The 27,388-nt window shown below is 44.4% G+C and overlaps 1 protein-coding gene across 1 annotated transcript; it reads right to left on the reverse strand.

The window, feature by feature from the left end:
- Window positions 1-379: 379 nt before the first annotated feature.
- On the reverse strand, window positions 380-26,957 carry TRAF3IP1 (TRAF3 interacting protein 1). Its single transcript, XM_066189356.1, has 15 exons — window positions 26,758-26,957; window positions 26,112-26,180; window positions 24,619-24,780; window positions 23,634-23,774; window positions 23,050-23,502; window positions 22,294-22,371; window positions 17,815-17,890; window positions 15,773-15,871; window positions 13,984-14,065; window positions 13,655-13,738; window positions 13,222-13,333; window positions 12,691-12,727; window positions 12,087-12,163; window positions 2,310-2,533; window positions 380-890 (listed from the first exon to the last, which is right to left on the reverse strand). The coding sequence occupies exons 1-15, from the start codon at window positions 26,878-26,880 to the stop codon at window positions 725-727; spliced, it is 1,983 nt and encodes a 660-aa protein (XP_066045453.1). The 5' UTR covers window positions 26,881-26,957; the 3' UTR covers window positions 380-724.
- Window positions 26,958-27,388: the final 431 nt, after the last annotated feature.

The raw sequence follows: 27,388 nt of genomic DNA on the forward strand, positions 1-27,388 counted from the left end.
TGCAGATTTAGGAATCACTAACGCTGGACTCTCATGGGCAGAACACTCCAAGGGTCATTAGGAAAATGCACCAGACATCTGCAGTTCACTAAAGAAAAATCAGTGGAATTATTCCCCAAGAAAAAGCTACGAGGACATGCACTGGGGAGGAAACAGGTACTTAAATTAATCCTTTCCAAATGAACATATGCAATAAAAATGGAATTAACACCTGTGCAGATAAAACACTTCAGCTCCCTTACGTGGTGATGCTCGAATTGCATTTTCACTTGGTCCTAATCAGATTCCTGACAGCTCCGAACAGGATTCAGGAACCTTCTGACCTGCAGGAGTTTGGAACATTTAAGGGGGGAAAGGAGTTCTTTAATACCCATTTATCAGGATAGCATGTTCAGAGGGAATTTCAGGAGAGATATGGAGAAGGAGATGAAGGATGAAGTGGCCAGGGAAGGAAAGGGAAGTGAGAAACAGCAGCTCACAGTTAAACAAACAAGTTCTTTTAATAGCTCTGCAACTCGAGCTTTCAAGTGAATATAATTTTATCCTGCATAATATCAACATCTAGAAATTAATGCAATAATGGGTTTTTTAATATAATTTTTAGGGTTCTGGTCCCTAAACATTTTATACCTGAACAAGGCATATCTGCTATTTGGGATTTGGTTTTTTGGTAGCAATGTCAGTCAGTGAGTCCCAAGGCTCTTTCATTTCTTTTCCCTCTTCTTCACCTTCTTGAAGACAAGTTTATGCTAAGAACCATCCTCTGGATTTTTTCTTCATTACTTAAAATATTTGCTTTTACAGCACAGATCTTGTCTTGCTGGTCTTTAATCAGCTGCTCCAGTTCAGCCAGGTCAGCTTTTAGTGGTTCCACAGCGCTGTCTGTGATGCTGGAAGAGAGACAAGGAGCGTGATGTTGTTGGAAACTTTCAAGCTGCTTCAGGTTATTTAACCCTCCAAGAAAGTACATTTCAATACCTGACAGGCTGCAAAGTATTTCATGGAATCACAGAATCCCAGGATGGTTTGGGCTGGAAGAGACTTTGAAGCCCATCCAGTCCCACTCCCTGCCCTGGGCAGGGACACCTTCCCCTACCCCAGGGTGCTTCAAGCCCCCTCCAGCCTGGCCTTAAAGTTGTTCCCACCCTTCCTGAAAGAAAGTTTGGAATAAGAAGCACAAAGCTAGTAATATGGAGAGAGGGGAATATTGTACAGAGAAGATCACCCATAATTCAACATTAAAAATCACTTGGCTCATCTGGTTTTTCTGCTAAACTCTGAAACAAAGGACAGAGAAGCTGTGGCTGCCCCTGGATCCCTGGAAGCGTTCAGGGCAGGGCTGGACAGGGCTTGGAGCGCCCTGGGATAGTGGAAGGTGTCCCTGCCCATGGTGGGGGTGGGACTGGATGAGCTTTAAAGTCCCCTCCAACCCAAACTATGCCATGATTCCATGATGTAGAAAAGCAGCCATCAGGAGCTGCTGACCAGGACAGGCAATGCCACACTAGCAGGAAATTTCATAAATCCTACACTAATAAACGCAAGTTACATTTTAATAATAGTTTCCCATAATTTTGCTTATCTTCAGGAACACTGCATAGCCAGGAAATGTCAGTCTGCAGGAGCCTGCTGTCATTCTGAATTACCCAGTCACTCAAGGGCTCACCACCTAAAGTTCAGATCTCCAAATCCTTTGGTTTTCCCTTCCTTTCCACCACAGAAATCACCAAGTCACTAGGAATCACATGGGACTTCGCTCACTGGGATGCCGCAAGTGTTCTGTCACAGAAGCAAAGCAAAGAGGGATGAGCTTCCCAATCCCAGGACATGTGGGAAGCACTGTCTTCTCTACGGCTGTTGCTCTGTAATCCTGCCCTGAAGGACTAAAAGTGCCTCACTGCACTGATTTGTGACACATTGTACCAGCAGAGAACTCAGCTAAGAATCCCCGCATGCTGCTGCTGCTGCTGCTGTACACAGATTCAGGGAGCAGCAAGTCTCTCTGAGCTGAATATGGCTCCAAAAATATTGATCCCTATCTCATGTTTAAGATCACAGCCCACACAGCTGGAAGGGATGTTCTGTTTTCGAGGAGTGTACAGACACAGAGGTGAGACAGGTAAGGCCAACAAAGCTGTTTCAACCACTGTCATTGACACCAGAACACGACAAACCCATGGCACAAAGAGCAGGCTGGGATTTAGGAATCCACTCCTGCTCTGGGTTCAATATTTATGTTGTTTGTAAGTTTTAAGGGCCCCTAAAATCCGTCTCAAGAGAAAACCCCAGCTGGCCCTGGTCACACTCACCTCTGCTCCCTCTGCAAAGCCTCCGCGTGCTCCCTGTTCTCCTGGCGCCACGTGTGCAGCTCGTTCCTCATGGCATCCATGTCCTCCTGGATGTAATCCACGATCCTGCCCAGCCTGAAGGCATTCTGGCACACAGTCTGAATGGACACCTGGAACTTCTCAATTTCTTTGGCTACCAAGTCTCTCTCCCTCTTCCTGGATGCTTCTGAGACAACTGGCTTCTCCTAACAAGAGGGACGAAGAGGGAAAGTATCAGCATTAGGGAAAACTGTTGCTGCAGGCTGAATGAAAGATGTTTGGAGACTGCAAACTGGGAAGTAGCTGGAGAAGTGTTTATGACAGTCCGAAATGGAAGAGAAGAATTGTGGAATCACAGAATGGTTTGGGTTGGGAGGGATCTTAGAGCTCATCCCATCCCTGCCATGGGCAGGGACACCTCCCACTATCCCAGGTTGCTCCAAGCCCCAGTGTCCAACCTGGCCTGGGACACTTCCAGGGATCCAGGGGCAGCCACACCTTTCTGGGCAAGCTCTGAAAGCAGCAGCAAGTTCTGCTGCTGTGTGGGAGCTCCAGGGCACAGCCTTCTCCAAGTTCTCTGCATCAGCCCCTTCAAGATGCTTCTCTCCCTCCACTGTCCATATCTGGGTTTCCAACTCCTGATGCTGCTCCTAACAAGAGCACTTCAGAGCTAAAACAGCCCATGCTTTTTCCCTGCCTTGCACTCCTGTTCACGGCTGTTAAGCCATACAGGCTGCAGGTGTGGCCTCCATAAACTCCACTACTCCAAATGAATTTGGGCTTGTGCTGCTTCCCTCATGTGCAGCCAGCAGAGTCTCTGTGGTGCAGCTCCTGAGGCCTCCAGCTCACTGCAAGTCAAACTCAGTTTGCTCCAGAAGTAAAGCCAGCAGGAGCAGAAGGATGCTGTAAAAAAGAGCAAAGTGATGCCACAACTGCTAATACACTGGAATAATCTTATTCCAGCAAAGCCATTAAGGAAAAGTCCACTGGGATTTTCTCCCCAGTGAAGAGAAAACAACCTCCTTCTTCTTTCTTTCCAACACTGCTGCAGGGTCAAATTCCCAAACCCAGACACACAGAGCTTGAAGTAGAGTTCATTTAAAGCCACTTCGGTCGTTTATTATATGCCGGACAACTAGAAAGGCCTTTCCCTGCCACCGCAACCAGAGGCTGAGCCAATTCCTAGGCACAATTCCTGCTAAACACAGAGGTGGCAGTGCTGGGACAGGGAATCGGTCCCGCTGTCCCCTCCTGCCCTCCTCCCAACTGCCTGGCTTCCTGTGCAAGCTGGGGGCTGTTTGCTCAGCTGGCTTTTGGGAGGCTGCAGGGCCTCCTGCCAAGCACATTTCAGCAGCCCTGGGCTGGCTGGAGGACTCAGGGACACGGAGAGATGTGTTTGAGGAAAACACTTTGCCGAAGATCCGAAGGCTGAGCCTCGCTCGGGGCTGCTGCCCGTGCTCTGCCACACACGCGGAGCAGCAAAACGCCGGATTTCTGACTTCACTGGGAGTTCATGTTTGAGTGGTTTAATTAGGAACTGGGCTGAGGTGACAAACGCTGCTGAACCCGTGCCCTTCACTGCCAAAGTCACTTCAGGAGTGCTGGCTGAGCTGTTAAAAACAACAAGGCCCCAAATTCCCTCCTGTTCAGGCCATGCCTCCCTCGCAGCAGCAGGTGTTCCATTACACCACACAAACCACAGGAGTCAGAGCTTTCCTGGAGCCATCCATGCATTTGCTGTCCTTTAGGATGGAAGAGCTGCAATCTCACAGCTTTTCAAACCCTTCTCTCTCTATCCTGACTCTTTTCCCACTCCTTTTCCTACTCTGCGCTCCACCAAAGCCGAAGGGAAAGCTCAATCCACAGCACGGGATTTTCCACATGGGGCTCAGAAGTGAACAATGCAGAAAAGCACCTCCAGTCCATCAGCACAGTTGTATCAGATCCAACAGCTTCCCAGGAAAAAAATCCCATTCCCTTGTTTTTCCTCTCCTAAGTGCTCCAAATCCTTACCACTCTCCTCGCCGCCATCCATTATCCAAAGGCTCAGCCAAGAAATACGGAATTTATTTCACATATAGCACTCTCAGAAGGGAGAAGACTCAGCCATTATCTGAGGGTTGGTGTGTGAAAACCTGCTTCATTTCTATTTTCCAAATGCCAAGTTTTGGAATGTTTCCCAAGGCATTCTGCTGGAAAAGCTAGCAGTCCATGGTTTGGATTAGTGCACTCTTCATGGGATAAACACTGGCTGATGGCCTGGCCCAGAGAGGGGTGGGGAATGGAGCCACATCCAGCTGGGACTGGTCACCAGTGGGGTTCCCCAGGGGTTGGAGATCTTTTCCAACCAAAAGGATTCTGTGATTCTATTTCTCATCCTTGTAATGCTGGCATGACCTCTCCGATACCTAGACAGACCAAGTGGCCACACTTCCCTCCACAGGGAATTACAAGATCAAAATAAAAAATAAAACAGAAATGAAAATCCCACAATTCAGTAAAGAAGCAAACCAGAACTGTATGCTTTAGATACAGAATGTATCTATATACAGATCTATAAATACATAGCTCTGTAAACTCAGGTCCAGCTCACAATTTGAAATATTCCAGGCTAAAATACATAGCTGCTTGAAAAGCTCAAGTAAAAACAACAAAAAAATTTGGAATATTTTTAATGAATCAGTTACTTAAAGTGTATTAGTAGATACTGAAAATTAATTCTAGTGTCCCTGTAATTCCAGTTCTTTGTGCAGTTGAATACTTCAAAAGTGAGATTAAAAGGAGAAAACATTATCCCATCCAAAGTCAGTCATGGAATTACAGGATTGTCACAGTTGGAGAACACTTTTAAGATCATCAATGCCAACTGGCATTGCAAGAACTGAAACATAACACCACTAAAATCTATTAAATACAATTTGAAATAAAAATCTAGCAAATACTATTCATACAGGTTCATCAATAGACTTGTTTAAAAATTAAAACAAAAAAAACCCAGAAATTGATAATTGTCTTTGAAACACTTATATGATATTGAAGTGGTGTAAGAACTCCCGCGTTTCAAGAAAACTCCAAGAAAAGCTTCCTCCCAAGAAGGATTTCCCAACCTGAAGGCTGCTCAAGGGGCACATTGTGTCCCTCATCCCACAGGTTAGAAAAATCACCATCCATTCTTTCTTTGTCTCATTAACACCTGTGCTACCAAGATCCCAGAATCCCAGAGCGGTTTGGGTGGGAAGGAACCTCAAAGCCCATCCAGTACCAAGCCATGCCATGGGCAGGGACATCTTCCACCACCCCACGATGCTCCAAGCCCATCCAAGCTGCCCTTGGACATTCCAGGGATGGGACAGCCACGATTCCACATCCTGCAGCTCAAGGCTCACAATTATCACCGTGACACTCTCAAGCTTTGCCAACTCACGCTGATTTGACGTAATTAAGGGGAGAGAAACCCATCAGTGCCTGTTCCCAGCTGCACAGTTCCAGCTATGGGTTAAAATCTCAGGAATGATGGCAGATGGTTTCCTACAGGCAGCGACGTGGGCGGTACGAGCCCCGAGTGCCACCTTTGCTCACTCTGCACAAACTCCTAACAGGAGATTTTCAGCCAGGAGAAAAATGCCAGAATCCGAATTGTTCCAGGCTTTTTCATTAGGCCCTACACCTCAACGAACCCCCCTTTCACAACAGCCCCAGAACCAATAAATTACCCCTGTATAAAAGGCTGGATCACTTCTGTAGGCCCAACACGTTTCCTTTCCTTCGTGTTTTTCATAAGGCACCAAGATAAATGTTTACTTTGGATTCCTGGAAAAAAGGCTGCTTTTCCCATTACCTCAATGTGAGCAGAACACAATGTGGACTTGGGTGCAGGGACCCGAGGAATCTGAAAGCAGGAATTTTCTTTTTTAATCAAGAAGGGGGAAATTATCAACAAGGCTCCAGAAACCACCAGAATTTCAAGAAACAGCATTTGCTAACTTTTATATACCTTCCCCTTTGTTTCTTTTTTTTTCATTAACGGTTTTTTGAATATGAATCAAATTAGTACAAGCATCTATCAAGCATTTTAATAGTTTCTACAGCCCCTTTTAACTCTATTATTATGTCCCAATAGGAAAACAGACCCAAGTAATCACAGTTTTATTGAGCTCCACCATTTCCCCCTACCTCTTTCTACAGGACAGGGCAGAAACTTCATTTTGGACAAGTAACTGGGATATATCCAGTGCAAAACCAACAAGGTGGGGTGCTTTTTTATTGTATAAAATATATTTTTTGATCATAAAAGGGTGTTTTCTTTTCCTGGTTTTTACAGAGTCTGTGTTTTAAGTAGATTGTAACTATCCACCAGGGATCCCCATAAGAAACTCTTTCACAGAACCAGGGGGGAAACAGTAAATGTTAAAGCATTTCAAATGAACAGGATGCTTTTTCTGCTGATGCCAGGTATGGGGTTCAGGCACAGGGCAAGGAGTTAGGAGACACAATGTTCTTTATCAGGAGCAGTTCCCAGAGTCAGTCTGACCTGCTCCTGAGCTGGAAGGCTCCACAAGAAAATAGAAGAATGGCTCTTTCAAGAGTGCTTTTTCAAACTCCTTTCTCCTTTTTTTTTTTTTTTTTGGAGGGTGGTGGTTTTCCCTTCAGTTCATATTCAATCCTTCCAGAAAGAGCTGGACTTTTCACCCACCCCAGCCCACACACCCATCCTGCTTTCCTGGCAAGAAGTCAGTTCCCAAAATCTGCTGTTATTTGGGGCAATATTCAGCACACAAAGCAAAATCATGGAATGGTCTGACTTGGAAGGGACCTCAAAGCCCATCCCATTCCACCCCTGCCATGGGCAGGGACACCTCCCACTGTCCCAGGCTGCTCCAAGCCCCAGTGTCCAACCTGGCCTTGGACACTTCCAGGGATCCAGGGGCAGCCACAGCTTCTCTGGGCACCCTGTGCCAGGGCCTGCCCACCCTCACAGGGAACAATTCCTTCCCAATATACCATCCATCCCTGCCCTCCTGCAGTGGGAAGCCATGTCCCTTCACCCCTTGTCCCCAGTCCCTCTCCAGTTCTCCGGGAGCCCCTTTAGGCCCTGGAAGGGCTCTAAGCTCTCCCTGGAGCCTTCTCCTCTTCTCCCTGGAGCACTCTCCAGGTGAGCAGTCCCAGCTCTCCCAGCCTGGCTCCAGTGCAGCAGGGCTCCAGCTCCAGACAAGCCAGGAGATGATTCCAGCTGTAATTAGTGACAGCAGAGCCCATTAATTTACCCATGATGCCACACTGGTGCCAGCTCTGCCCAGCATTCCCTTTCTCCACACACTCCCTGTGTCCAGAACCTCTTCCTCCTGAAAGAGCAGCCCCTTCCTGGTGAAAAGGAGATAAACCTGCTCCTTGTGTTAAACAACTTCCCTCTCCCCAGGCTGTGCCCCAGCACCTTGAAAGATGTGACAGGCCCTGTGCTGTGTCCTTTACACACTGCACCCTCTCTCAGGGGGCAACCACAGCTGCCTCAACACTTTTACACATCCCTTGTGTCCGCAGATCCATCTGCTGTCTCACTTGGATTTATAGTGCACCCACAGGACAGGAATTCCATGGTCTGGGGCACGAAAGAGCCCTGACACCAGGATTATCCCAAGAGTGGCCCTGTTCCTCTGTTCACAGCTCGTAGCACAACTGCTTGGGGGACACATTTTTGGTCCCTGAGAGCTGGGAGCAGTGGAAGGACCCTGGAGCACACACTGTTTCCATTTGACCTCCTGTGCTGCTCAGCTGCTGCGTTAAAAATCCTGTTTTTGAGGAACTGTGTGCTTGCACCAGAGATTTCCCACTGAATTAGCGTCACCTCACCATCAACAGAGATGTCACAGAGGTGAAAACCCTTCCATAGGTGACTTCTCCATTTCCTTGTCAGCATTCCTGAGGACACATCAAGCTGGCAGGATGCTGTGGTGGGAATGATGAGCCTCCTCCAAACACCTGAATGAAGGGATTTCTGACTCCAGCTGCTTAACACAGCACATTAATTGCACAGACTGGAGGGCACAGCCAGAGCTGTAATGTAAAAATGTGATTTTTAATGTAAAAATCAATGACCTGCAGCTCTTCAAACAAACAGAATCAGCATTGATTAGATCTGTCCTGAGCTCTGAAATGCATAATGTACCACACACTGGTAATTCAAGTTAATATTGCCCAGGTGCTGAGCTATTCAATACCACTTGTTCCTCCCAGAAGCCTCCAAGCTGCTGCTTTTCTGAAGCCCTTTTGGTAGTGCAAAGATGGGAATTCTGTTATCCCACTTGCTTCAGCTATTTAATAACCTGCCTACGTTTTTCCACACGTCAAATAAATGAAGTGGAATACAAAATGGAACATCTGTTTCTTTCTCTGGTTAACATTAGAGGCTTAGATTCTAAACAAATACATTTAGGAAGTTTTTTTAGGAATTTGTTAGGCTGAACACAGCTAATCAAGGCAGTAAAAATCTTGTGTATTTCCAGAATGACCTCTTTGTTTGACCTCAAAATTGTGTATATTATTTTAAGTTTCTGCACATGCAAAACCTAGATGATGAAAGTCCCAGTTTTCTTTCCTTCTCCCTTCTTTTCCTTTATTAAAACTCCTTAAAAAGCAAATGCATGTTTGGGAAACGCAGCACAGAAAGGGTTTTGGAGGAATGTTTTTAACATAAATAAATGTTCCCCAGCTATCAGCAGCTGGAAGGTGTGAAACATCCCTGAGAGGGCACCAGTGTTACATTTGGATTAAGTATTAATCCACCAACTTCACCTCATTTCTGGTTGATTAATCCCCAATAAATCAGGTAGATCCATTGATTTTTTTATTTTTTTCTGAATACTGGAGTTAATAATGTATTAACCAAAAGTTCCAGCACTCAGCCTGCTATTTTTTCTCCTCTTCATTTTCCCAACTGGCAGAAGATCAAGGCTTTAAAGACTAATGAATAGAAGTGGGAAAATATTTCATTTCTTTTGAATGAATTGAATAGTTTAATCAAGTGAGGGAAGATCAACATTCTAGTGATAGAGGGAAGATGGAATTTCCCAAAGCAAGTTTTCTGTCAAGTATTCCCTGGATTTTTGGATACCTTACTCCAAAAATATGGCAGCACCCTTAATTTTACTCTGTGATGCACAACACAGTTTGGAATACAGTTGTATCCTGATGCAGAAGATATTTCTCCTGGAGAATTTGATGGAAAACAAATTAAATAGACAGAAGCATTCCCAGAGGCAAGGCCACATTGAGAAATTTGGGTTTTTTTTACTTTTACTGTCACAGCAACTCCATTCTCTAAAATCATTTCCCAGGATTCAATCGTGTTCCTAGCTCTTGTTTTCTGAACTGTCAAGTGCCTGTCACATACTCCAAGCATTTTTAATCATCTTTTCCATTCAACTCTGCTGTCAGGAAATCACACCTGTCTGGATCACAATTTCAGGAAAACCACACTCCTGTCTGGATCACAATTCCAGAAAAATCACACTTCTCTGTGGATCACAATTTCAGGAGAACCACACTTCTCTCTGGATCACAATTTCAGGAAAACTAGAATCCTCTCTGGATCATGATTTCAGGAAAATTACACTTCCCTCTGGATCACAATTTCAGGAGAACCATACTCCTCTCTGGATCATGACTTCAGGAGAACCACACTCCTGTCTGGATCACAATTTCAGAACTAGACCCCTCTATGGATCACAATTTCAGGATAACTAGACTCCTCTCTGGATCTTCCACACCATAATCTGAAAAGCAGTAGCAGCAGAGGAACCTCCTGCAGTAGCAGCCAGCTGCTTGGACAGGCGATCCCATGGTGTTCCAGGAGCTTGGGCAGGTTTCCACGTGATGGACTAGGAAGTCAGCAGGTTTTTTTCCAGAATTAGTTGTCTATTCTCGGCACTGCTAATGCAGAGCAGAGTTTCAAAAGTGCAACAAAAGCCAAACAAGCACTGAGTGAATGTTTCAGGGGCTGAAAACCAGCCATGGGACTCAGTGGTGATTGTAGAGGGTCACAATAGGCCATTTAAAAATATTTAAGGGGTTAAAAAGGGACTGGCTTAGTTTGTTACTCTCAGTCAGGGAAAAAAGCCAACCAGAAAATTTAGCACAGACACCAGAGGAAGCTTCCTGAGCTTGAAATCCATGTGATTGTGTGAATCCTCACCCATTATGCTGTTCCATGCCCAGCGCTGGACAGGACACACCACACCAAGCAGGGCAGCCCACAGTGAGGGAGTGCTGAGAGACAGCATTAATGAATTCCTAATGCTCTTCCCAAACTGAGCCTGGGAACTGATGATCCAACAGCACCATCTAGTTATAAACCCGGGAACGGGAACAGCTGCATGGCTTGGGCTCAAGTGCCAGCTCAGGAATGAGCTTTGGAGCTGCTGCAGAAACAGCAGAATCAACCTGGAACCCTTCTTTGTCTCCAAACAATTCTCTAAAGGCAGAATTTCAGCAAGCAAGCAAATTTTCCCATTGGATAACCTCATGCCAAGCAGCCACAGGTGTTTCAGCGACCACAGGGACCACAAGAAGCAAATTTCTAACAAATGGATGCAACTCAGCAAGCTGGGGAAAGCTAAAACCACTCCTAACAGATTATGGACAGCATTCTAAAGGTGTATTCCTCATTTTAGAAGGATTTGGTTTCTTCAGTTATAGAATCATCCCAGAGGAATTTGGGCTGGAAGGAATCAAAGTCCATCCAGTCCCACCCCCTTCCAATGGGCAAGGACACTTTCCACTGTCCCAGGCTGCTCCAAGCCCTGTCCAGCCTGGCCTTGGACACTGCCAGGGATCCAGGGGCAGCCACAGCTGCTCTGGGCACCCTGTGCCAGGGCCCCCTCACCCTCACAGGGAAGAATTCCTTCCCAATATCCCACCTAACCCTACCTGGGCTCATCAACCACAGCCCTTGCAATACATGAAAGGAATTTCCTTCTTCCCAAACTTCAGAGGGAAGGATATTCCCCCAAGAGTCAGATCTGCCATCCCAACTTTCCCAACGTGCTGGAAAAGAAAGGAAAGCCAAGAGAGGCAGACACGAATCCGCCTCAAGAGTCTTCAAGAGTCACCACTGATTTCACAGAGCTCTGTCAACAGCTGGTCTCAAACACTACAGACCATCCCTGAAAAGAATACAGGTAGAAAAATCCGGTTTTCTATCACAGTACTGAATTAAGATTAAAATAAATGTGACTGGAAGATATAAGAGCTCATGAATTGCATTCACCTCCCCAACACATCACATACTTGTCTAATTTTATGAGACTTTTATCACAGCAGTGCCTCAATGCCTCTCCCCAGCACATCAAAATGGATTTAGAAACGTTCCATGGGGCTGAGGGATAGCAGAGTCCATCTCACTGTCCTGCCTTTGCTGCCTCTCATACCAGGAGCTCCCCAAGGCAGACAAAGCCAGAGCTCTCCGTTGTAACAGGAAGACACTCAAATATGGGGAGCTCAAGCTCTTGCTTCTGGTTTTTGATCACTGTTAGACCCCTCTCACACACTTTCTAAGTGATCAAAACAGCAAAAAAACCCTACAAAACCTAGCAGAAACAAAACCTACCCTCCCTTTCTCAACTGTGGAAAAAATCACCTAAGCAAGACAAGACATGACAGAGAAAAGCTTGATCATAAGTGGAATAAAACATACTTAAAGCAAAGAAAAAGGTCACAATTACAACATTTAATCTCCTAGTTCTTTGAAGGCCAATGCCACCTCACCCTGTCTGTGGTCTGTGATGATTTCTGTGATGCCTCATAATCCTTCTTTGTTTCTAGGATTCTTTTCACCAGCCCACCTGTTGAAAAACAGTGATTTTTCTAAGCATTGATGGACACTAAACAGTTTCAAACATCCAGTCAATAAAATAAAACCCAACCGTTTCGCTTTTTAATGCAGACAATTTTTAGAGCAACATAAACAGAATTTTATTTTGTATTTTAAACACTGACACATAAGGTATTTGTTATTTGACCCCTTTTCTGCCAAGCTTTTCTAGAACTTGTCTTTAACTCCAACCTCGTATCTCAGAGCTGACAAGCTGTACCTGACACTTGAAGAAATGTTAATTTATGAGCTTTATGCAGAATTTTAAATCCTGCTGACATTGAGTATGCATAGAAAATGTGTCCCTAACAAAGCTGTAAATCCAGCTGCACAGGAAAACAAGCCTGGGTAAATAAGTTGGTTTTCCTGCAAACGTTGCAAACCCCTTCCCTCAGGAGGGATTGAACAGCTCTGTTCAGCATTTTAAGTGTTCAGCATTTGGTTTAAACCCAGGGGTTGATTCTAGATCTGTATAAACATAGATAAAAGCAAACGTACCATGCTTTTGATCTTCAACCAGCTCCACTTCTGGCTCCTACACATGCAGGAAAAGAGCTTTAGTTGCAAAATGTTGGCATTGCTGTCATATGGAACTATTCAAAAATATTCAGCTGGAGGATAGTTCAACAAGTCAGGAAATCATGGAATGGTTTGGTTGGGAAGGGAGCTTAAAGCCCATCCCATTCCAACCCCTGCCATGGGCAGGGACATATTCCACTGTCCCAGGTTGCTCCAAGCCCCATCCAGCCTGGCCTTGGACACTGCCAGGGATCCAAGAGCAGCCACAGCTTCTCTGGGAATTCCCGCCCAGCCAGGAATTCCTTCCCAATATTCCATCCAGCCCTACCCTCTGTCCATTCCCTGGGTCCTGTCCCCCCATGCCTTGTCCCCAGTCCCTCTCCAGTTCTCCTGGAGCCCCTTTAGGCCCTGGAAGGGGCTCTGAGGTCTCCCTGGAGCCTTCTCTCCTCCAGGCTGGACATTCCAAACAAAACATGGAAAAAGGTTCAGTAAGATGCAGCAGGAACAGACCTTCGGCAGCTCTGGCAGGGGCACTGCTGCCTCCACCACGAACTGCTCATCCTCCTCATCAGAAACCTGCTGCTCCCTGATCACGTTCGGGGCCGTTTTAGCGCTGCCACTCCTGTCAGGGACACAAGGAAAAGGGGAATGAATGGAAATACTGAGAGATCTATCAAGAATAAACAAAACTCAACTAAAAGCCATCAGAAAGTCACAGATTCCCAGAATCACTGAGGCTGGAAATGCTCTCCAAGTCCAACCTGTAAGCAATCCCCACCCACAGCACATGGAGTACAACATCCAGGCCTTCCCTGGACACTCCCAGGGATGGGAGCTCCACATGTCCCCACCATGAGGTGACCACCCCAAACTGGTGATGCCAGAGGAGCTGGGGAGGGTGTGCTCCAAGGAACACCCAGTCTGCATCTCCCTCATCCCTCACCTTTCCGGGATTAGGAGCTCAGTGCTCTCCTGATGTTTCACGCGCGGAGGTGCCGGCCTCGCACTACCAGGACGAGGAATCCGTCTGGAATAACAGTGGGAATGGGGAAAAAACATTTTCATAAGTGACACAGCAACACAAGCCTTTGCTGAGCAAAAAAAAAACAACCCAAAAAATCAAACATTCAAAATAAAAACCAAGTTCACCATATCCATAACACCATCACTATGGAATGCACAGAGGAAATGCAATGTTCTCCTCATGAACTTTACTAACACTCCATGGAAGCAGTTTATGGATGAAGAACAGAATAAAGGATGGAAACACACCTTTGGGCAGGCTGAGGTGGGACATCAGGAGGTGCTTCTCCATTTTCAGGCTTTTCAGGATCCACGTTCTCCGCTTCTCTTTCTATTAAACAAAACAACATAAAACTGGGGTTTAGCTGGGCTAGGAAAACGTAATTTTTTACGACAGCATTTGGAATCTTAGCACTGCATTGAAAAAAACAGAAAATTTTCTTTATTTTTGTAAGTTTCTCAATATTGTGAAATCCCTCCCTCTATGAAAATGACATCATGTCACTCAATGCTTTTGTTTCCCTTAAACTCTTATCCTCCCCTACTGGGATTCTTGGTTGAGGTGGTGGCTATTCCTTGAGTAAAGTCTACTCAAAGCATCTAAACTCAGCCCAATTATGTTTAAAAATTCTATAATACATCACAAAAAAGGCAAAAAGCATTAGAGAAGGGCTTGATTTATTAAAAAGCACTTTTTTTCATTAGAAGTTTTCAGTTATGTCCGATGCTGATCTTTTGTCATTGGAATGTTTCTGAGTCTCTGGCAAATTAATCTGTAAATGACAAATACACTGATTTTTCAGGATTGCACTTATCCTGAAATCTGATCAAGTTAGTTAGGCATAAAGCACACAACAGGAATTACATCCAGAACCTGGGAACTACTCCCAGGGCCAGGAAAACTGGAATACAGAGCCTCATTGCTCTGCAACAAAATGTAACTGAGGCAGACAGAAACAATGCTCTAAAACATCCAGGAAAATCAGTTTCTTTCAGCTAATAAACAGTGTTTTATAATCCTGGGCACATGGAATGGCTTGGATTTGGGATCTTAAAGATCCTGAACGTAAAAAATGAAGGGTTTACAGTGCCTTGGTGAATAAAGCTGAAAATCAAGATCAGTCAATAAAATAATGGTTGAGCTCGATGATACAGGTTGGACTTGATAATTTTGGAGATCTGTTCCAACTTTCATTATTCTTCTGATTTGGAATATTTGGTTCTCACACCACCAGGGGATCCAATCCAAATCAATGATGAACCTGGGGATACTCCTCTTACATCCATCCCAAATATAACATAAACTTATTTTCCATCCCAGATGCATTACAAAGGACAAGACAGCTCCAAGGGAATGAAAGGGAATTCACATGGAAGTTCTCCCAGCTGGGGAAGGTCACACAAATATCTTGGCCATCCATCCATATTTCATTAGGCTGCCACAGCCACGAGGCCCTGGAGGCCAAAGGTGGGCTGGGAAACACCTCCCACATCCATGGATCCATCCTCCCAATCAGCTCAAGCATGTGGATCTGGAGGGAACAAAAATGCAGCTTTTTGCTGCAATTTCAGCTCCTCTTCCTGCATTTTGCTTCCATGGCTCCAAGTGTGTTGTAGCTGGATACAAATCCATGTCTTGGGAGCTATATCCAGCTTGGAGGAGAAATCGAGAAGTAAGAATGCAGGGATGGAATTTTCCTCTGGAATCCTGTAAAATGCAAAACACCAAGACTCCCAAATAGTTGCACAAAAAGGCAACGTGCAAAGATTCACTTCTTAGAGAGAACAAGTCACCAAAGGATACAGGTGCAGCATCTGCCTCTTGGAAAACAGAAGAATAGGAAAAAGAAAATAAAAGTAATTGCTTTATCTGGGGCTGGACCTTTTTCAAGGCAAAATATGAATCAGATGTGATTAAAACACACAGCAGCAGTTGGATTAAGTGTAAATCACCCTCCTTACATCATTTAGCTGCATGGATTTGACCCAAACACTCCAGCTGGGCTTTCCATGGCAGTCACACTTTAACTCTCCCTACCTTTCTGTTTTTCTGCAAGGCCTGGTTCATTTTTCTCCTGCAGCTCAGCAGCACCATCCTCTGAAATCCCATCTGCCACACTCCTCGTGTCCATAGCTCCTGTAACAAACCAGTTTATAGTCAAATGAAACCCAAGAGCCAATAAAAATTCAAAATAAAAAGCCATGCTAAATACCTGCTAGGATTGCTTTAAGGGCTACCCTAGTTTAATAAACCCTCTTCAGTGTCAATAAATCACATTCAAGGTGCACAAAAACTTTTTAAATGAGTGCTGACTGGACTCCTGAAAGCTGAAATATTCAGTATAAACCTCTATCATTTATCTGCCCATGGAGAAGAGACATTCCCTCCTGTTGTACATTAATTTATTTCCAGTTAATAGAAGATAAAATAGAAAGCTCTGATCATCATCACTGGTGTGCAACATGCATCAACACAGCTCCAGAAAGTTTCCTCACCCTCTGGATTATTCACCTATGGCAGTCCCACTGTGTCAGAAAAAAAAAGATGGGTAATGCCCCAAAATATTCCTGGCTCTGGTAAACTAAAATTTACATGCTGCATCAGGGAAAGAGGAGTATTTTAAAATATTCACCCTAAAGTCATTCCCTGTATTAAACTTATCAGGAAAACTGGATTCTGGTTTTAAAGGGACAGTCCCATAAATTGGGTGTGTCTGGTCCTTGCAGTTTAGTGTCATGTAAAACAAATATCGAAATCTTGGGAAATAAAAGAAGTTATAGGATCAGCTAAGGATCACTGAGTAGTAAAATAAGGCTGCAGTTTTAATGGAATCCAGACAGGGGATTTTTTCAGCTGCCAAATTATTCAGACTTCACAGCACAGGAGATGTGACATAAAAATTTCAATTTTCTAGCACCGACTTGAATGAGGCTCCTAAATTAACACACATTCAGATCCCAAGTGCCAGGGTTTTTCCAAGGTATTTACGGTGCCCAAACAGGGATATTCACTATCCTGAAGGCAAGACTGATTTAACTCCAGTATTTTGCCTCAGACACACAGAAACCTAAACCAGAAATAATAAAAAAAAAAAAAGTGGGTTCTTGGGAAGACACCCAGCAAAGCATGATCTCTTTATACAAATTATTAATAATGAGATTGGCAAATGAAGTGTATGAAGATCTTCATTGGTCTAAACAGCACCAAGTTTTAACCAGAACTGGCTCTTTCTAACAGGCATCAATTCACATGTGTCACTGAATCTTCTGAACAGAGACATTAAAGTGATTTATGTACCGTGACTTCTTCTTTAGAATTAAAATACCAGGGGCACAAAGCTCTGAAAGGAAACTAGGAACAATCACTGAAATAAGAGGAGGTGGAAAGGCACTGAAATACAGACAGAGATTGCAGTTCTACTGCTGTTGTCTGAGCTCTGGATATTAGCCACTTGTATTCCTTACCCAGGAGTTTCTCCAGGCTCTTCCTCTTGGTTTCCTACACAAAGGGATGGCAGTGCTAGGCTAAGATTCCTTTCTTCCTGATGTGCAATATTTGGGATATTCTGAAGATAATCCACTTTCCAGTCAGTGTGTAAATACAATATTTAAAGACTGAACTACAAAAGTTGGTGACATAATTGCAAGGAAGCACCTCCACAGAGAAATAGTTTATTTGGAAAGCCTGGCCCAACTGCCTATTAAACCCAATAAAAATCATTTCAAGGCTCAAGCCCTCACTTCACTCTGCTGTAAACACTTAACAAATGTTAAATGTCAGAAATAGTTGCAGACAAGTCCAAATGCTCATTCAGAGAGTAATTACACAGAAATTACCAAAACCAGGCTGAATTTGTATCTCCAACTGTGCACAGGGAGCGAGAGCAAACTGAACTGAATCTCGCTTCCTGTATCCCAAAACCATGCAGGAAGATTGCTTCTTGGATTCACAAACGCAGGCTGGGAGTACAAACCAAACCCTGACAATAATAAACAGGGATATTTAAGTATTTCTGCTATTCCTGCTCCATAACCCTCCAGCACATTTGTCAGAAATAACAATATCCTCCCTGTGGTTACCTTCTCCTACAGGCTTGGAGTGATGCCTTGATCCTTTTGCTGAAGGCTGCTTTGATATCCTTGCAGGAGTTTCATTCTGGAAAAAAAATGACCAAAATAAAACAAAAAAAAAGGCCAAAAATTATATAACAGTAGATTTTAAAATTATATAATTATATCTAAAATTTACTTCCTTGTGTTGCTTTTCTAAGTATTATACAGAGCAAATATTGACCCAAGAACTGATCTACACATTTAGGCTGAATTTATTTCCCTCAAAGCCTGTGGATATTTTTTTCCTGGATAAGTGCCAGCTGTTTTCTTTCCCAAGAACTTATTTGATGGAAAAACAACTTCCAAATGAGAACGAAGAGTATCCAACCTCATGGAATAAAAAGGTTATAAAAAGGAGGAAGAGTCCTACAATCACCTCTGTGTTTCAGCTGCATCAGATACAGAGCTTCTCTTCAACCTGCTGCAAATTCTTTTAGATTTCATTCCAAAACAGAAGCAAGGATTTAAAAATTCGTGCTACCAGGCTTGCACAGTCCATTACTGAAATGGCAACTTCCCTGGATAAAAATCCTGCCTGTTATCCAAAATCCTAAAATGTGTTTAGCACCTCCCGGGATCTCCTTCCTTATGTGATTTTTGTCTTGCAGTTTTCATCCAAGATTATGTGTCAGCCCTGCTGATCATCATTAAGGTTGGAAAAGACCTCCAATGTCCATACTGATAACCTGAGAATCACAAATTCTGCCATTTTTATGCCATCAAAGAATGGTTTGAGTAGAAGGGACGTTAAAGCTTAAAGCTCATTCCCTTCCACCTCCTGCGCTGGGCAGGGACACCTTCCAGCAGAAGGAAGTGTTTTTCCTCTTTAGGAAATTCTGGTGTGTTCCAAGGAAAAACAGACAGGATTCCAATCTTCAAGTGGTTCATCTTAATTTTAATTCTTCCTAATTACCTCCACAAGCCCAACACTACGGAAGGAGGGAAAAGAAAGCTCCTACGCCATCAGGAGCACATCTGGCACACTCCAGCCCCAGCAGTGCTCTGGGTGAGGTCATTATTAGCACAGGTGGGGAGGGAGCTGGGAATAGGTGCTGAGGCTGCTGCAAGAGGGGATTGGGTCATTTATTTATGTGGCTACAAACAGAAATTTTGTGGAGCCACATGTGCAGCCTGGCAGCAGGTACAGGGTGAAAGCTGACGTTGACTCACTGTGGCAGCACACAAAAACAGAAAGCCCCCGATATTTATGATTGAGGGGCTTTCCAAAGGGAGATAAAAGAGGTTACTCCCCTTCAAGACTTTGAAAAGCAGCCACTGGAGCCATTAAAGGGAAATCTTGCACTTCATCTCACACCATCCTGGAAAAAACACATTACAGTGGAATCCTTGATGGATGCATGCACGCTTCCCAGTCCTGGGTAATTATGTTTCCACATGGAGACGATCCAGAGCCTTCTGCAAACCATCCAGGCTGCTGCTTTGTCCTCATTATTAACCTTTAAAGAGGCCGAATTTCACTTCAAGACAGAAGAAAATGCTTGTTGGTGTTTCAGAGCTCATTATAAAATAAGCCACTGTGACTTCCCCCTCTAATTCATCAGCTCTACTGATGGTTCTCTAATAATAAGTAAGAATTAAGTCTGTGAACAGCAATTTCATTCCATCAACCCTCCACAGTACTTTTCTTCTAATTAAATCCACAGTGCCAGGAGGTATATTTCCATCTCTACAATATAAAATGTGCAGGTATAATTTTATTTAAATAAAACCACATACAAGGAAAGATCTCCTCTTGCTAAGGCCAATTTGAGTGCTGTGCTGATAAAACTTATTAGGAAAATACCCACCAATTATCTTTTCCTCATCTAAAGTCTCACAAGATGATGTTCTACTGGTATTGGATTCTGCAAATTAAAACTTCTCAAACACAAAGAGATGAGAGAAATCTCTGTTTTTAAAGCAGTTTAAATGCAGGATTTTCTGATGTAGTGACACCAAAGAGAGAGGGACATTCCAGCTCCAGAACAGAAATATTTGAGCCACGTCCTGCAGACTTCCACGGAATGATTCTCTCTGCTGTCCTTTTATTTTTTTTTTTTTTAATTCCAGTTTCATTACATAACCTAAATAAGTTCCAAAAGGAACAGAAGTTCATTAGGTAGGACTTAGAGGCTGCTTCAAGTGACCACTTCCAGAGCAACAGAGCTTGCAGGGCAAAAATCAAACCCATTCTGCAAGTAGCCAGAAGTGACAGGATATTACAGAAAGTTTTAGCCAAGAGCTCCAGCTGCCATGGGAAACATGGAAGAGACTTTTCCAAGGTGTTTGGCCTCAGGGGGAAATGATTTACCTGTTCTGCAGCCACTTCCAGCACCAGATGCTCTGTGACCTCCCCCACCTCTTGTCAAGTCTAAATAATAATGATCTTCATTATTTAGAAGGTTCAAAAGGCCATTTTAAATCTGATTTTTCCCTGAGATGGACTGAGAGCGAACAGAACACAACTCAACCCTGATCCCAAACTGTGGGATGCAAGAGCCAGCCTTGAGGCAGCTTCTGATTGCCATGTGGTAGCCAAATGTCTCTTAATTCCTACTTATTCCTGCTTTCTTCTAGCTCCAGAAAATTATGGATACCCATGTGATGACTACTGCACACTGGGTAACACAAATAGTTTCTTTAGCAACAGAAAAATACATTTAAATTACAAAAAGGAGTCAGCCTTAAGTAGATTAGAAAGCTGGGGTTGATAATTAGCAGCAAGAAAAACTGAGCTTTGCATGAATAGAGAAAATCTCATTAAGCAAAGCCAGGGACTAAAAGTGACAGCTTTGCTGTATGTGTAGAATATTAAAAAAAAAAAAAAAAAATCTAAATTGATCTGTTCTCTAAAGTAAATGCAGTAAAAAGTTAAAGACGTTAATCCTGAGGGGAAAAAAAACAGTGGCTGACTTGTTGGGTACTGCCTCAAACTGTTTCACTTCTATTATAGTGAATATATATGTTCTGTAACTATCTATAGAAAAGATACATCTAAAAAGCTAAAGAGATATGCTGAAGATTTATTAATTCTGCAGCAGAGACCACAAAATATGATTCAATATCCTTCACGTGCACAGAAAGTTGTTTGCCTTCTTTTGAATACATTTGTTTCCCAGCCACATGACTCATGTGGAACCACTGGTTAAATTGGGGTAAATCCCTGGAAATAAAGGTTGGGAAACTCCTGGAGGATCAGAAGATCAACCCCAATCCAGGAGGTGCAATTTCCAATGAACTCCTGCTGAAATTCCCTCTAAATCACTTTGTGCAACTATCTCAGCTCTCAAAATTCACTGGGTACGTTTTCATGTCATCTCTCCCTTCCACAGCTTTAAAATGATGACATTTGCCATGCTCTGCTCTGAAGTTTGTGTTTTCATCACCTCAGAAGTGAGCAGCCTCCACTGTTACGCAAGCAGGCAGAGGCAGGAATGTCATTTGGATTTCAGGTAATAATTCCAAAGCTTTGGAATCTCTCCCAAAAGCACTTAGGAGGGGAAATGAAACTTTACTGCCCCACTACATTATTGTGGTGCCCAAGAGCACGACGAGAGTTTGGGATGAGGCTCAGAATTTCCATTAGAGACCAAATTTGCAGGAAGTTTGACTTGGCCATGAATATTGGCTGGAGGCTACAAAAAAACTCCCAAAAAACCCCTTTTATAAGCTCTCCCTCCCAGTGCCAATAACATACAGAGTTTGGTTGGACTGGAGTCAAGGAGAACCATAAATTTGTCATCTCACGGGGAAGACACGATCATGTCAGTGGGCCCAGAGACTCCTGCTCGACCTGGGATCCTGCCTGGTTTTTCCGCAGCTTGTGCTGCTCTAGGTTCATTTACTGAAGTCTCCCCTCTTTAAACATTTGGCCACGTGGCTCTATAATTCCCCAAATTGCCTCGGGTCATTGGGAAGCAGCAGATGGAGGCACAACAGTGTGTCACAAGCAGCAGCTTCTGTGCAGAGGCACTGAGCTGCTCTTCCAGCTGCAACACGTGGACCCTCATACAACAATGGACTCATTTTCTTTCCAAAACAGTAACTTCTGCTAAAATTCAAAAATAAATACAAAACCCCTATCAGCTTTCCAGGAAAGATTCTGAGGAATAAAGAAAACTCATGGCAGGGGGTTGGAAGAGATGACCTCTAAAGTTCCTCCCAACCCAAACCAGTCTGTGATCCTAAGAAATGTCCAAAATATGAATATGCTGAAATAAAATCTGCAAAATGAAATAAATCAACAAACTTTTATTTTTTTTGCTCGAAGCTCAGAGAAATTTCTAATAAATAAACAACCAAAAAAACCCAGGGAAGCATCTGTTTCATGTACTTCCCAGCCCTAAAACTTGCAATTTACCTACCTTTCAACCCTACATTGTTTTTGAGCAAATTCCCAAATCAAAATGCAACACTTTGAATATTCCTGCCTCCTCCACTACTGACCTCAGTGTCTGGCTGGCACTTGCTGTCTTTAGTTGGCCTCTGTGGTTTTCTAAGTGCGGATTCTTCGGGATCTGAGGGCTGGAAAGAAATGAACTGGTTTAGATTCAAGAGAAGCATTTTGGTGCCCATCAATCCTGAATTTCTAACAACAGAACAGAATGGCAGAATAGGAAATATTTAGAGGGGGAGAAAATAGAAGAATAACAAAATGAAAAGCAATGAAAAGGTGGCTCTCAAGGGAGTTCAGGACTTAAAATCCTTAGAATATCCGGGAATCCCAGACTGGTTTGGGTTGGAAGGGACCTTAGAGACCATTCAGCTCCAACTCTGAGAAGGCCCTCCAGCACCTGAAGAGAGCCAACAAGAAAGATGGAGAGGGACTTGGATAAGGGCCCGGAGTGACAGGACACAAGCAATGACTTTCCCATTTCCAGAGGGCAGGGTTACCTGGAATATTGGGAAGGAATTGTTCCCTGTGAGGGTGGAGAGACCCTGGCACAGGATGCCCAGAGAAGCTGTGTCTGCCCCTGGATCCCTGGAAGTGTCCAAGGCCAGGATGGATGGGGCTTGGAGCAACCTGAGATAGTGGAAGGTGTCCCAGTCCATAGCAAGGATTTGGAACAAGGTCCCTTCCTGCTGGAACAAGGTCCCTTTCTGCTGAATGAGCAGGAATACAATCAAGGAAGAGCACTGGAACGAACACAGTCCCAACCACAGCGTGGGGAGAGTTCTTCCCCAAAATAATATTTCAATTACCTTTTTCTCTGCTTTCTCCTTTCCATGTTCCCTGAAATGCTCCCCATCTTTTTCTCTGCCCCGATCTCTTCCTCTCTCTCTGTCTTTCTCTCCTTCTCTGTCCCTGCCCTTATCTTTGTCCCTTCCTTTCAGCCTGTCCTTTTCTCTTCCTCCTTCATGTCTTCTTTCTCTTTCCTGTCCTTTATCATGCCTGAGGTCATCTCCTCGCTCTGGGTCTCCTTTTCCTTTGGTTTTTTCTGTTTCTCTTCCTTGCTTGGTCACTCTGCTTTTGCTTCTTTCCCTCTCTTTTTTTTCTCCTTCCTTCGAGGTGTCTCTTTCAGGTTCTTTGTGCCTCTCTTCATTATTCTTCTGTTTATCCCTCTCCTTTTCTCTTTCTCTGCTCTCTTTCAAATCTCCTTTGAGTTTTCTGTCTCTGCTGGAGCTTCTGTCTTTGATTTCAGTGTCTCTCCTGCTCTAAAAAGAAAGCAAACACCAAAAATCAACTCCAACACACAGTGACTCTCCAAACACAAAAATGCTAAAAAAACCCCAAGCAACTAAATCATGGTACACCAGCACCCACCCCCAAAAAATGCAAATGCTACCTCTTTATCCCTATGGCTTTTTTGTTCTCCTGCTTTCAGCTCTCTGCTTTCTTTGTCTCGAGGTTTAGAGGGTGGAGGTTTCCCTGTAACATCAGCTTTTTCCCCAGCCAAGACCCTTTTTACAGCAGCATCACTGGACAGCTGCAAGGAACAGGAAAAACACTGAAATGAGTAAATTGTTTCATTAAATAATTAATGTAGTAGTTAGTATTTTAAGAATGCAACAACTCACTGTAAAAACATAATAATTCAGTGAAAGAATGCAATCATTCTGTGTAAGAACAGCCCTTGCAGTTGTTTTCAACCAGTTATCAATTTTGTCTGTTATTGTATTTCCATAATCAAAAAAGCACAGTGGAAAAATTACCTTCATTCCACAACTAAGAGATTTGACTGAAAGGAGATAAAGTCAAAGGTGAGCAACTGGTTGTATAATTACTGTGTCTGTAGCCCAAAATTTTAAAGATTACGAAGCTTCATTTTGTGCTTCAAATCTAATAGAAGTTATTAAAAGACAAACAAATAAAGTGAACAACAGCGAGCATTAAAATCCTCAATATTCAGAATGCATTTGTGTGGGAAGCTAGCTCAAACTCTGGCTAAAGATCATGAACTCTCCATCCGCTGTTACTAAGGGGTGACAAAGTGTTTCTACTGTGCCATTAATGACAGCAGAGGGGTAATTAAGGCACAGAATCATTTGGGTTGGACAAGACCTCCAAGGTCATTGAGTCCAACCTGTGACTGATCCCCACTTTGTCACCAGCCCAGAGCATTAAGTGCCACATTCAGGTGTTCTATGGACATCTCCAGGGATGGGGACTCCAAACCCTCCTGGGTGGCCTCTTCCAAGGCCTGACCACCCTTTCTATGGAGAAATTCCTGCAGATGTCCAACCTGAACTTCCCCTGGCACAGCTTGAGGCCATTCCCTCTCCTCCTGCCCCGTTCCCTGTGTGCATAAAATCTGTCTCATTCTGTCCTACCTTATTTAAGCAACACTTCCCAATTGCCTGAAGGAATTCATTGGTTTTCTCAGGCTCATGTCCAGCCACAACTCGTGCTGGTTTCACTGACAGTGGCTCTCCTGTCACCATCACAACAGCATCGATGGCCTTCTGAAGGAAGTTGATTTTGGAATCCTTATCCTGGTAAAAGAGCAGTTAAGAGAAACTTTAATCTCCACCATTATCATATTTGATATGATAGTGTTTTAGTTCCCTAATTATACTTTACAAACAACCTGCCCCAACTGCCTTTCAACAGAGATCATGTCTTCCAGTGATTATGTAAAATCAGAAGTAAAAACTAAAAGACCAAATAAACAAAGTAAAGCCAAGTGAAATTTCACAGAAGTCCTCACAATTACGGAATCTTCGCGATTTCAGTCCTCCTTACAGTTCTCTCCCATTGATTACTCAGATAAAAATTATTGTCCTGATCTTCTACAACTCTAAGAGAGATCACAGTAAGGATCCAGCCAAGTCTTCCTCCTGATCAGTTTTGGGAAGAGGAACTCAAGGCTGAGACACTTTCCCCCACACTCCAGGATTTTGATCTCCTTCTGCCTGAGCTCTGGAAAACCCCATGGGCTGTGAAAGAAATTTGTGAAATGAATTCTCAGAGAGATAGCAGCACGTAGATGCAACAAAGACCTGCTCAGGAGCTGCTAGGAAATCTGCTTTTCGGGTCAACAAGGACACTATCAAAAAAGCCCAACAATTCAGTTATAAATTACTCCGTTTTAGTTATCCTGACAGCAGCAGGAGCAGTCACAGAAATAAACATACATTAATCAGTGACTAAAACATGCAAGAACTGGCTGGAGGGATGAGTAGTCAGGCTCCCATAGCTCACACTTCAGTTGCTATGTTAAACAAACTCCACGGGATCAGCTGCTTAAGTGGCAACACACAAACACTGCTTTGTTTGCCAGGAATCAGCAACCAAAGCTCCCAAATCAGGCTGGGAGTTGAAGAAATCAGCATCAGCGCAGTCAAAAATCAGGGGAAAGGAGCAAATAGAGAGCAAAGTCACCCTTGGACTTAAGATAAAGAGTTTTCAGTAATAATATTAACATTCTCTTTCAGCAATCAGCCAGTTTTATACTGCAATAAAGCTACTGGGGAATGCAAATCCTAGACAGGTGAATCCTGGGATATTAAACAAGGATATTTAATGTATATATTTATATACCATATTTATATGTATTTGTACGTGTACTCAAACATATAAAGCTTTATATTTAGGGCCACATATTCTGCCGAGAGACCACAAGACTTTTTAAAACCCATCTGTGCACAAATTTACAGGTGTTCACCCCATGGAATGCACAATATAACCCACAGGCAGGAACTTTTACAACTTCCCCACAAAAATAACAACAGGTCCTTGATGCTGAACAAAGAAAAGACCAAAAGAACCTTCTGGCAAGTTGCAAACACTGAGAGCTAAATAAGTAATGAGGTCCCATGCCCACCTTGACGTTATCTGACTTCAACTCGAAATCCGTGTAAAGTCCTTTCAGAAAACCTGTCACCCTAATCACCTAAAAACCAGAAGAAATAGAGTAAGTTAAAAACACTTCAAGCCTATGTTCAATAAATCCTGTGGGGCAACAGTAAATGTATCCTTCACGGAAAGGGCGCTCAGGCATTGAAGAGGAGTCTCCATCCCTGGAGGTGCCCAAGGAACGCCTGGACGCGGCACTCAGAGCTACGGGGCGGTGCCAAGGTGGGCATCGGACACAGGCTGGACTCCGCGATCTCGGGGCGGGGGGAGGCTTTTCCAACCCCAATGATTGTGTGGTTCTCGGATGTTTCACTATCCCACACTGCTCCAAGCCCCAATGTCCAGCCTGGCCTTGGACACTTCAATGGATCCAGGGGCGGCCACGGCTTCTCTGGGCACCCTGTGCCAGGGCCTCGCCACCCTCACAGGGAGCAATTCCTTCCCAAAAACCCCACGCACGCCTCTGCAAGCGTGACTCCCTTTTCCTACTACTTTCCCACTCCAAACCCCCCGAACCCACCCAGCGCCCCAAAACCCCAGTGATTTACACAACGCTCCGGGCATCCCCCGCAGTGCCGCCCGGCCCGGGGGGGACCCCACTCACACCCACCCACCTCGGAGATGAGGTCGTGCAGGTATCGGAAGGGCGGCTTGCTCAGCAGCGCGTCGGTGAGCGGCGGCTTGCGGATCACCTGCCCCAGAGTCTCCCGCGTTTGCCGCGACACCGCCTCGTTCATCGCGGCGGGGCCGGGCCGGGACCGGGGCTCGAACCGGGATCTCGGCGGGACCCGCCCGGCCCCGGCCCGGCGCTCCCGGCGTGCCCCGCGCGGCGCGTGCGCGCGGCCCGTTGCTAAGGGACACCGCGGCCATAGCAACCGGCCCGCCCCGCGCCGCCCTCAGGGGATGAAAACAGTGGAAACACCCTCCCCAAAGCTCCGGAAACAGCCACAAAACCCCTGTAAACAACCTCCAAACCCAGGAAACAGTTCCCAAAACCCCTGTAAACAGACCCCAAAACCCTGGAGGCAGACCCAAAACCCCGGAAACAGCCACAAACCCCCCAGAAACAGCCCCAAAGCCCTCCGGAAACAGCCCCAAAACTGTACCCCCTGCCCCTCAGAGCAACAGGCAGCAAATAACATGTCTTAGGGAGAAAAGCTGTGTGTCAGCGGAATCGTTTTGGGAAAAGTTGTGGGGTTTTTTTTGTTTAAAGGGTTAAAGGGTGACTCTGTGGGAGCCAGCACA

Source organism: Chamaea fasciata, unplaced genomic scaffold, assembly GCF_029207755.1.
Source record: "Chamaea fasciata isolate MVZ Bird 193981 ecotype frontalis unplaced genomic scaffold, bChaFas1.0.hap1 SCAF_8, whole genome shotgun sequence".
Lineage (NCBI taxonomy): Eukaryota > Metazoa > Chordata > Aves > Passeriformes > Sylviidae > Chamaea > Chamaea fasciata.